This window comes from Zonotrichia albicollis, chromosome 14 (genome assembly GCF_047830755.1).
Source record: "Zonotrichia albicollis isolate bZonAlb1 chromosome 14, bZonAlb1.hap1, whole genome shotgun sequence".
NCBI lineage: Eukaryota > Metazoa > Chordata > Aves > Passeriformes > Passerellidae > Zonotrichia > Zonotrichia albicollis.
This window is the reverse complement of record NC_133832.1, coordinates 12,091,778-12,104,035: the sequence shown is the minus strand read 5'-3', so window position 1 is coordinate 12,104,035 and position 12,258 is coordinate 12,091,778. Positions and strand designations below refer to the sequence as shown.

The following is a 12,258-nucleotide window of genomic DNA, read 5'->3' as shown; positions in this document are numbered from 1 at the left end:
AGCCTCATTCACAGGGGTGACCCAAATCCTGGGGACAATACAGCTGTACTACACATTTCTGTCATTACACTGCATTAAATTCATATGGAAATGAATTTGCATCATGGCTATCCATGGCCTCTGCTGAGGTAAAAGCAGAGAGGAGGCAAAACATTGCTGGTGCTGCCTGCACACAGGGAGGGAGCTCAGTGCCACAGCCTGAGCTCCTGCAGTCACATGGCCTGCTAAGAATATCAGCTCCTCATTAAAAATTGCATGGCTGTTTCAAAGTAGGAGGTTCATAACTCTCATAATAGCAAAGCAAAGATTTACAGTCATTCCTAGAAGATCAGAAGAAAACCACATTTATTTGTATTTCTCAGCTGGTACAGAGTGTTCAAATACTTGGGTCTTTCAAGCCAGTAGGAGGGAGTATTATTAAGTATTTTTATATGAGTTTCTTAAAGACATTTAGTAGGAATACCAGATCTACAGTGGAGAAATCCCTTTTGAACACTTGGAAAAAATACTTTAATGCCTTTCTGATGAGAGGCACATGTAGTGTGAGAAATGGACCTCTGGTGAGGAGTCCATCCCATCAGTGGCTCAGCTACAGCAGTTTTCTCACAGTGCACAAGTTTGACATCTCTGAACGGACAACTCCATTTCTCAATTTTCTATAAAGGCCCCTAGACATAGGAAAGCTGTCACACAAATATCAGAAGAAAACAAGTGCAAGGGCCATCACAAACAGGAAACAAATCATATTCTACTCTAGTTTCCCACTTAGCTGGAAAGCAAAAGCCTCCACAAGCAGCCAACTTCAGTGCCATCCACAGAGTGCATTTGCATCTGCAGATCAAACCTGACCTCAAGCAGATATAACACATTTTCTGTCTCTTGGGAAAAGACAAAGCAGTAAAAATACAGCAGCACTAGAGGAAATTTGACTGGAATGAGCTTCACTGTTGGGAATTACTGCACTTGTCACGATGACTTCACACTGAACCCTTAATCCCAGCAGAAAAAGGATCACTAGACAGCATTAATCTCCATCCATCAGACAAAGCCCACAGAAAGAAAAAAAAAACAAAATCAAGGCTTCAGTTATTGGGCAACCACCACCAGGAAGGAATTCCTGGAGATTACTGGAGAAACATTCTGACTGGCTTAAAGCACAAAACCTTGGACGTAGGACTGCATCTGAAATCTGCCTGGCATTTTGTTCAGAAAAATGCTGCCAACAGAAACATTTGTACTACAGTAAGAAATGAAGGAGACCTCGTGAGAAATTCACATTTATTTTTAAAATCAGGAAAGATCAAATGGCCTTCCAGTGGGAAGGCACAGTTCCTAAAGCTCATGGAAGGGTGTAATCCTGATGACTTTGGAAGAATTTCATCACTTTAACTGGCATAGAACACAGCCTGGAAGCTTAAAAATCAGCATATTTGCTAACATAAAGCAGATTTCCTGCCTCCAAACCTCCTCAGATGGCTTGTCTTTGCTTCCTTTCTATATTGTTTTTTCCTTTCATGCATTTTTGTCTTGAAGTTACTTACCTGGACATGCAAAACTTCATCTGTTGGCTTCCATTTAGGTCAAACATAGTCCTGTTCTCAGCAACCAGCACCTAGCAATACACATTGCACCATCTCAAAACCCCCTTACTTTCTAAGAAGCACTGACTAGTAAACAGTCATTAAAAATAATTATCCCACCTCAGGATTTAATACTTTTTGATTCTCTATCTTCATATCACCCTCCAAGGCACATCATGCTAGATTTATTTTCACTCCTCTGCCTCTTTATCACCAGCACAGCTTCAAATGGCTCCACACTGAGCATTTTGGATACAGCACTGAAATCTTAGATGTTGATAAACATCACAGCTCTATGTCCACAGGCAAATCAGTGCAAGGAAGCAGGTATGAGCTGTACCTGCCCTGAGAGCCAGACATCCTTGCACTGACATTTGCTCCCCGCTTGTCAAGGGCTGAAGTGAATGGGCTGCTCCGCTGCCAGTTAATTATTTAAACTCTTTTCAGCTGGGGGGCAGAGGAACACCAAATAACAACAGACTTCAGCAGAGTAAAGATGGTTCTTCAAAGATAGGGAGGAGAGCAAGTTTGAGCACCTGAAATTTCAATCAGATCTGGATTTCCTCTAAAGTCTGTGGCTTGGCTTGATTGAAATAGCCCAGTCTAGGCCTACTTTCATTTGAAAATCATAGCTTTCTTCAAACTCACTGTCATGGCTTTCCCTTAACAGCCCAATGTTGCACCAGCCCCTTGCACATCCAAATCACTGCATGTCCAAATCACTGCAGATCCAAATCATTCCCCATCCAAATCATTCCCCATCCAAATCACTGCCCCATCCACATCACTGCACATTCAAACCACTGCCCCATCCAAATCATTCCCCATCCAAATCACTGCATGTCCAAATCACTGCATGTCCAAACCACTGCCCCATCCAAATCTGCCTCACTTCCCCTGCAGGGAGAACAAGCAGTCCCAGGGCCAACCTGCCCTCCCACAGTGGTACCAGCAGCAAGCTCCCAGAGCCTGGTAAACTTCCCAACAAGTTTCTTAATTTCTCCAAAGGGAACAAGACTGAGCAAGGTCCAGCCAGCCAACCATTGAGAAATCCCTGCACCAAAATATAGCTCCTAAAATCATCAAGCTCTTTGTTTCACATGCACTTGAGTCATTGTGAAAAGGCCTCTTCAACTGAAGTAACCAACAGCAATCCCTAATCCAAAGGAGGAAACTCAAATACACAAATATTACAAACATCCAGGGTACATGCCAACAGCCTGAGAGCTGAGGTGTAAGGAGCTACACACACAACCAGCAATCCTGAATATATTTCATGTCCAACAGAGCTACTGTGGTTCTTGCAGCCTCTTGCCACTGGATCCCTAAGGGCAAACTCCTCCCCAGCTCCCTGACTGCAAACACTCGACATTTGCAAAGTGCTCATCCAAAGCTTGCATGGCAGCAGCACACACAGCACCAGCAAGGGACCAGAGGACACACAGTAAGGAAATCACACCTTTCACAAACTGTGTTTAAACAGGGGTCTTTGGTTTACATTTTTTTAAATTTATTTTCAGAAAGGGACAAAAGTTTCATTTGAGAATTTCACTACACAGATTTAGAGGTAGGAGAAAAAATCCTACGCCCAAGTGATGACCACAGCATTTCAGATTTCCAGTACATTTTGATATCTCTGAACTGACTTCTTAGCAAGGTAAATGTCACATTGTGACAAGGTGAGCCATCATATACTGATCCTTGAGCCACTTGTGGTTTATGGCATGAAGACTCTGTGTGTTCCTTACAAGCATGTTGCATTTGTACTCCTAGCAACACTTTGCAGCAATGTGCCAACACAAATGTGGCTCTCAAGAAACACTTTGCTGAAAAACAAAGGGATTCAGCTTTCCTAGAAGTGAAATTTACAGGCTGGCAAATTGGCCAGGCTTGGAAATTTTCTGTGAAAACTCTCCAGTTCTAGAGAAACAACTAAACAGCATCACTGTTAAAAGCTGCACTATCAGAGCTTTAGACAAACAGGGTTGGGAACAACACAGAAGTCTGCAGACAACAAAGATGTGGAGATAAGAGGATTTCTGCCTTGCAGAGTTTGTACATCCATCTGTGATTAATATTATGAGGAAAGTGAGGGTCAAAGCCTATCTGTGAAACTGACGGTCGAGAGTGCAGTCAGAGGCATCCAAATATGTACTATTTCAGCTTTTCATTCATGCATTTATTTATCTATGGACGAACAAATTCTTCATGCCAGAAGAATCTGCCATGATACTTGCTCTGGAGTCTAATTACTCTCTGCTGCTCTAATTATGTGTGTTTTCACACTTTGTGTATAACATGTGGGATTTGGGGGATTTTTGTTGTTGTCATTTCCTGTTAGAGGGACTTCCTGCAATCTCCTTCAATAATAAGAATATTTCAAAGACTGCAGCAGTAATACAATCCCTTTGATTCCAGTGTTTGGCAATTTTGAGTCTTCATTGTTTCTTGCAGTTTATCACAAACACACTCTTCTCTTCTGAGAAAGAAGTGAAGAAAAACTTTGTTATGGGCTATCCAGTGCATTTCTGAATTCTAAAATATGTCCAGAAAAATACTGGCACTCTAAATCTATCCTTTGTGCCTCCCCAGCCAAATGTGAGTTCTTCCTGGATTAACTGGAGATGAAGGTCAGGCCATGTGTCATTCAAAAGGTAATTTCCCCTGGATTTGCAACAGGATCACGGATGTAACCTCAGACTTCAGTGACAGAAAATATCAATTGCCTAACAAATAATACAGATACAGAAATAGAATTGTTTGTTTGACATTTTACAATCTACAAGGATTTATTTGCATATAAATATGCAATTTATTTTTAGATAAGTAAGAGTGTCCCTGTATACACAGACCAGACCTCTCACATCTCTGCTTTTTTTACCCAGGACCATAAATCTAAAATCTAAAATTTTAAATAATCTGAATGAAAACCAGATTATTTTAGACACAGTGGAAGAGCTGGTATTTTCTGTGAAAATACTAGCATGGTCAATATTTTATATACTGGGAAACTGTGGTTCTTTTGTCCTGGTGAGGTTGGTGCAGAAGTTGAACAAAGGAACTCTATTTCTGCACATTCTGACTTAAAAAAATACCATGTTAGAGAATATTAAGTTCCAACAACACAACTTTTCCTTCTCAGTGTCCAGGCAGGCACCAACACACGAGACCATCTGGAAAGAAATGTGAGAACACAGTGTGTAGCTACAGGCACATGGAGCAGAGCCTGCTCTGAGTGTCAAACATCAGAGGTAACAGTTACTGAGTCTAAACAAATATCCTGAGATGATGTGAATAATGAATTGAGTTTTCTACACACCATTCTTCCCAAATTCCCCTCTAGGGATAGATCCAGTTAATGTCCTCCAAGTTAATGTCCTTGCCAAGCTGCCTTGGAGACAGATCAGACCAAGGCTGCCACTAATGCCTGTGCTGTGAGCAGAAATCAAGCTTAATGACTTCCCATGTATATTAGTTTAACACTAATGTAGGCCCACCTCCCCAACAGACTGACTTCTGATTTGTTTGTACAGGTACAAGCAAGAGGACAACCAGGGACTCACACATCTGGAATAATATTCCTAAAATCATCAACATCCTGGATTCCAGCTGCAGCTGAAATCAAACTTTAAAAGTGGAGGTCATCCCTGATACCATCTCAGCAATAATACAGGAAAGCACGGAAGCACAGCTCTGGGGAAAAGGCTGGCTGGCTCCAGGGCCTGAAAACACAAGGCTAAAGATAAGGTGACCATTAACCTTCAGAGAAAGGCAGGGAAGTCCCACAATGTTCTGCCTGCAGGCTTTATTTCTCCAAGGGGAAACAAACAGAAAAATAAAACTCAGAACTGCAGACTCCTGACATTTAACTCAAATGAGTATGCAATGGTAACAGGGTGTTTTCTCTGTTACCTTTCCTCTGTATAAAGGCATGAATACAGTACCAAGTTCATCCCTCAATCAGCAAAATAAGTGAAAATATTGAGTAACAATAAATTTATTCCTACCACTTGATATCTGTGAGATATCAGACCTGTGCCCCTCTGCACAGAATGCATTATTCCATACTGCAGGTACAGTGGGGAGAGCTGAGGACAAATAATTCAGTGACTGCTCCAGAATCCATAAGCTTCAACTGAACTCAAAAGCTCCTGGTGACTGAATCTGTATTTTAGAGCCTTTCCCCATGAGTCCTTGCTCAATAAGGACAGCCAGAAAGACCCTACAAGAGTAGCCACCCTATAAATATCCAAGATAACTTTGAGTTCACTAGCCAGCCTTCAGTCATGGGAACTCATACAGGAATACTGGCATCAAAATGCTGAGTTCAATTAGAAATCAGTGACTGCACAACAGTATTTGGCCCTGCATGTTGAGAGTTTTAAAATTACCACATAATAAAAAATACCTCATACTGAGCCAATTTCACCAGAGTAGACACACAGCACATCAGAGTTCTTACACAGCAGCCCAACATATTGCTCAGACAAGTTCTGGCAATTTTTAAATATCCCATTGTGCTCCCAATTGTCTCTTAAATATGCTGGCACTGTCCTCACAGTAGTGGGAAGGGAAAATATCTAATATATACCCAGGGGCAGGAAATAAGCTAATTGCAGAAGAATTTTACCTTAAAGTGTTGAATAAACCATAGTTCTGTGTCACTAAGTCACATCACCACATGTTTAAACTGAATCTCTACTTGGTCCTTCCTAGCCACAGACCCTGGCACACACTTCATCTATTTGCTGGGCTGATGGGTGTGTCTGATGTGTGATCATCCCAGCATCAGTGGTGGCCAAAACACCTGCAGCTAAGAGACATGGCAAAGTTAAGTTCACTGTTGTGCTATCTCTCTGCTTTACCATGGAGTTTAGGGAATACCTGCAGATTTCCTAGGATAAATGGCACTCTCAGCCTCACCACTCCAGCCCTTATAGGTAATCTTTAAACAGAACATTCCTGAGATCCACTGGTATTGGCATCAGGTGTTAAATCATGCTGGCTACTGAGTGGATCTTTCCACCCAGGTATTCCTACAGGGAAATGCCAGCCAACACTGCAGGTCCAAACAGAAAGGGGAGCAGCTGTCACCGTCCACCATGGAGCTGAAAAGTCACCCACCCCTTCTGCAGATTTTATCAACACTCACCCACCAAACTCAGCTTCTCTCATGGAACAGTTGCTTTGGACACAACACAGAGGCCAATAGAACTGATCCTTCCTGGCATGGTTCTGACTGAGTCCTCAAGGAGCTCTGTATATTGCCTGGAGATAAACACTGCCTGCTCCTAACAGGTTTCTGGGAAGTTATACTATGGGTCTAGAGCTTAAATTTATAGAGAAACTCTTGGATCGTTTCTCAAATGTCAAGCAAACCACACAGCCTACCTCTACTGTTTCCTTTCATTTGTCCTTTCACTTCCTCCTCCTGAGATAATGAAATCATTATCATATAAAAAACCAGGGTAAATTCAGGAGAGTTCAGAAATCCTGACACTCTTGGAGAGACAACAGGACCAGAGAATGCATCTCCTCCAAAACTTCGCCCTCCTGTCATTACCAGTGCTTAGGAAAATACAAATAGCTTCTTGAACAATGGGATAAAATTTACCCTAACATTGTGAGGAAGAGCCTTAGATCTCTGTTACCTGGCTGCAGCCACGTGCAGTGAGTGACAGAACTGGGAAAAAAGGTCATTTTGGGAGACACAAATGTCCCCATATTGCCTGGTAAGGGCTGCAGCTCAACTCTACCAAGCTACACATCTTTTAAAAAGAAAAAAAAAAGTCACAAAAAAAAGTCTTGGCACTCAAAAGAGCAAAGTCTGGCAATGGACCAGCCAAATCCAGCAGCATTAACCCTCTGGGTGCTGGCAAATACCCTTCCCACTTAACCTAGTGGTGAACAAAAATGGTCTCATCAAGCATTAACTGGGAGAAAAGAAAGGACACATTTGACCACAAGGCACTGTAATGTGATTTGCTGCAAATTGTACCAATAATATTTAACAGACTCCTATGAATGATGGCAGCCCTTTTTATGGGCAAATATCAGTAAATTCTAAGAAATGCCTATTCAGCAGAAAGAAAAATGAGTGGAACAGCAGATGAAAAGAGTGGCAGTGAAATGACAGGATGGTGTGTGATTCCTTTTGCTGAGGTTAGCCCTAAAGAGGGTGTCAAAGTTGTAAGCAAAATGAGTAGGCACACTAAGCTCCATTTCCCCCCATAGGCTTTTAAGCAGCAATTTCAAGAAGATCCTCATTACTTCCTGCAGTTTTAAGAGCTTAGAATAGTGCAGCCAGCCCAAATTCAGCATTCCTGAGGCAGCTAAATTATGAGACAGCTTAAACAAGTAGGTATATTGGAAATAATAATAATTTGGTGCTCTCTTAATTTTGAGTTTCTGAATCATTAAAGATCCTGCTTTCAAGCTTTGTGACTGAGTGTGTATTTTGGCAGTTTTGCTGCAGTTCTGGTTACTCAGAATAATGTTCAGAGCCTTGCATGATCACTTGGCTGTGTGAGCTATGACCTGATGAGGTGTTACGAGAGTTTGGGGGAGAACTGCAACAGTCAGCAGGAGTCAGGGATGAGCAGCAGTTGAAACAATCGTTGTTAATAACATCAGTGAGTGTCTGCTGCTCACCAAAGAGGTGGTTTCAAGTTCTAACCTGTAGCACTCCTTCCCATTGCACACACAAGCTGTCAGCTGAAGACACGGAGATAAACCTCTCCAAATGGAGAGAAATCTGTTTATGTTTAAACTACACAATAGATTGAACTTAGACAGAGGAACTGGCATAGAAACTCATCTGAGGGAATGATGAGAACTGCCATTTCCACTAAACCCAGTGTCAAGTACCAAAATCTCATGCAATGTGTTTGAATTCATTTAGGAGAAAATGATGAAATGCCAATGGCATCTGTGCTTGTGGCACTGGCACTCCTTTTAAACTTTAAGAGGATGTCTGTGTACCTGTGCACACATGACTCAACATGATGCTGATGCCACTCCAATAAAACCAAACCACTGATTCCTGAGTTTGGGCCATATCCAGAGCTCATTAAAATCAATGACACCCTTTCCACTAAATTCAACTCCTCAGATCTCAGCAGTCAGCTTGCAGATTGATGTACCAGAGGCTGCAGTCACACTGCTTTGTCCCCTGTTTGACTTACAGCACAGCCTGATGTTTATGTTACATAACTAAAGATATTGAGACCAACCGCACCACGCACACTGTCCACAGCACAAACATAAGGATTACTGAAAATCCTCAGCAGAAAAAAAAAATCAGCTCCCCAGTTTAATATATGTGTACTTCCTTTTCATTTATATGTAGAAAGACTTCATTCAAATCAATAAATACCTATCAGTGAATGCCTAACACACTTCAACAGTATCAGATACAGGAAACATCCCAGTCAGAGTTGTAGAGGATTTTAGCAGATATTAAGCAGGAACAACCAAAGATGTGTTTGTTTGTATTAAATGTATCATATTCACACACACAAATTATTGCTCCCTGAGTACCCATTTTCACAGCTGTTCAAACTGAGTAACATCTTAGCCCTTTTCTTAATGCTTATGCAAGATTCCAGTATTTGCACTTGCAGCTACTGCTTTCTTGTGAAATATTCTAAGTACCCACTGATGTCTAAATAAATGTGTTTAGAATTTAAATAAATGGGCCTGTATTGAGCAAGTCTTTGGACTAAGTACAACTTCTTGTTTCTTCTCTGCCATACATCATCTTCTGGAGAAAGAAAACAGAGCTGTGCATCTGTCTGAAGGAAATTCCCTGACCTACAAATTAAGAACCATTACAAGTGGAAAAAATATTCACTTTGAAACAGAAACCAGTGCCAGTAAAATTTCTTAAGTGATAAAATTTAACTTTTGATAGTTGTCTGCACTTAATTGCTCCCAGAAAAACTAAAAATAAGTCTAAAAGGGGATCTACTTCCCAAATGTCCGAATACAGTCAAAAACCCTGTACTGTGGGTTCCAAAGGACAAAGAGTTTTGAATCATCAAATCTGCATTAGGCATGTCTCCATCTCTGTGGTCACAGGAATCTGACATCTCATTTTCTGAAAACTTCCATCAAATCTTTGACAGAATCATAAGCAAACAGCTTATGTGGAAAAGCCTTCCAACTCACAGTGATCTGGAAAAAATAGAGGGATTTATTTTTTGTTCATATAACATCCAAGTAATTTGGGTTTGCACATTAGAAAAAGCATTTATATACATAAATAAATCCCCTAAATATCTAAATATATTCTGAACTTGAGTCAAGTCAGGTGAAGTCCAAGGTAAGAAGAGCTTTGCACTTTCTTATACTATAGTGAGAACCAAGTCAACTTTTAATTTTGCAGATTTGGACCAAAATTCTACATTGGACTGGACAGTTCTGGAATCCTTGCAAGCCTCACACTGTCTGTGTGATAGGGCTGTATTTTCTTGTGACTAAATAGGAGATCAGTCTGGGGAAGTGTAGCTTCTTTTATGTAGAGTGCTCATCTTGATAAGTTGTCTGCTTATCATAAGTCATCTACTGACATCCTTTGGAAACAAATGAGCAATTTCACTAGGTAAACATAATTTTTCTGGTACAATATTCTTCAGGAATTGGCCTGAGGCATTAGCAACATACTGGTCCATGTATTATAGAACTAAAGGTCCAAACTATAAACCAATTGAGCAAACAGTGAAAAAATTTATGCCACGCTGGATTAAGTTTTCATTGTATTTGTTGTATAGCAGCAAGATAAATATATATATATATATATATATATATATATTTGCATTTCCTGTCTTAAAATGGATCTGCAAAGGTATTGGAGTCTGAATTATAATATATTATATTGTGTGAGAGAAAAAAAAGAAATAGAAAACTCACATTCATGAAGCTGTTAATAAAAGATAAGGCCACCAAGCTTGCTTTTCTGTTTTAAAGGCTTCAAACAATACATTTCAAGTTACCTGTAACTACTTTCAGTTTCTGTCAAATACCAGAAAAACAGCATGAAGTGTAAAACATCCACAGTGGCTGTAATCCCAAGTGGATCAGAATTCTGTGTACCAGGCTAACTCTTAATTTCTCCAGTCTGCTACACTAGCTCTGAAATGAGTAATACCCCATCCAAACATGCATCAGACGAGCTCTGCTCAGTGCACAGCTCTAGGCAGAGAAATCCACTCAGCTCTCCACAGGATGTGGTGTAAGGACAGCACAAGGGCTGGAAGGGAAATGGGTCACTTTGAATGGTATTTCCAAAAGAGGAGCTGAACTAGAAAGTGGAGAAGACTGCAGGTGGTTTGCTGAGGGTTTTGGATATTTTGTGCTCGTAGCCTGTCTGCAGTTCATCACCTGGGTGAAAGCACCTGCCCTTACCTCAGACACTCTGACTTGTACAAGCACGGTTATCACAGAAAATTCATCCATGTTGTTATGCGATTAAGGCTTTATGCCTGCATACAGGTGTTTGTTAATATCAAGCCATTAAGTGTATCAGCAAAATAATCATGAAAGAAATGACACAATGTCTTTTCATTCTACAACACTTTATGGATCCGACCCTTTACAAGACCCTGCTGCTTCTCTCCACTCACTCCTCACAGAAGCTCTGAGATCACAGGAATTCTCCCAGTCCCCCACACCGGGGCTAAGTGCTCACACCTGGGAAACAGCCACCAATTCCAGCAATTCTACCAACGACATAAGAGACAAATAAACTCCAGCCTATATTAACAACAAGCCACCTAACTCCAGCTACCTAACATAGGTTAAAAACCTGATTTGGAGCATAAAACGTCAGGTCCGACACTGGAAGACTGCAAGCCTGCAAGTTCGGGATGAGGATGCCCATGCAGCCGCCAGCCTCTGCGTTCGCAGCCGTAGGGAGCCGAGACTACAGCACTGGAACCGAGCGTCCCACGGGAAGCTCCGCCGGGAGCGCTCACCGGCGTTATCCCAACCCGCCGCCGGCCCCGAGAGCGGCCCCGGCACGGCGGCTGCCCGGGGGCCGGCACGGAGCCTTTCCCGTGCCGGGACCGGGCCCGTGCCCGTCCCGGTGCCCGCCCCGCCCGGCCCGGCCCCGGCCGCGCCGCCACTCACCGGCCGCGCCCGCTCCCGCCGCGCCCGCCGCCCCGGGCACCGGCACCACCTCCCGCCGCAGCCCAGCGGGCACCGGGCACCGACCCCGCCCACCGGGCACCGGGCACTGGGCACTGACCCCGCCTGCCTCCGCCCAGCGGGCACCGGGCACCGGCCCCACCTCCCGCGGGAGCACACCCACCCCGGGCCGGTCCGAGCCCCGCTGAGAGCGGCTCAGCCCGCTGCCTCCGCCCGAGGGCTGCGCTGGCCTGCGAGAGCGCCTTACACAAAACGCCGCCTGTGACACTGAAGGAATTTTGGCTCTTTCTCAAGCCGTTGGGCCCTGGGAAGTCCCTGCTGACTCCAAGGTTTCCTACTGGTTTTTTGTCCATGGAATCGTACAGGCTCCAGCCTGAGACACCTGCAGCAACCCAGCTGTGAAGGCACAACCATGGCGTGACCACGGAATCACAGAATGTGCTGAGTTGGAAGGGACCCATCAAGATCATCAGGTCCAACTCCTGGCCCTGCACAAGACACCCCAAGAATCACATCATGTGCCTGAGAGCAC

General features: G+C 43.0%; 1 protein-coding gene across 3 annotated transcripts in view; it reads right to left on the bottom strand.

Moving 5' to 3' along the window:
* The window catches only part of KIAA1210 (KIAA1210 ortholog), a 67,875-nt gene extending 55,877 nt beyond the window's left edge, over window positions 1-11,998 (bottom strand). The window contains exon 1 of one of the 3 annotated variants that reach the window (XM_074551562.1): window positions 11,890-11,998. Coding sequence is in view for 1 of the 3 variants with exons in the window: in XM_014265367.3 (XP_014120842.2) it covers window positions 11,386-11,399 (14 nt within the window). In the remaining 2 variants the exon portion in view is untranslated. The other 2 variants (XM_074551561.1, XM_014265367.3) reach the window with 2 other exon arrangements.
* Between the last annotated feature and the right edge of the window lie 260 nt (window positions 11,999-12,258).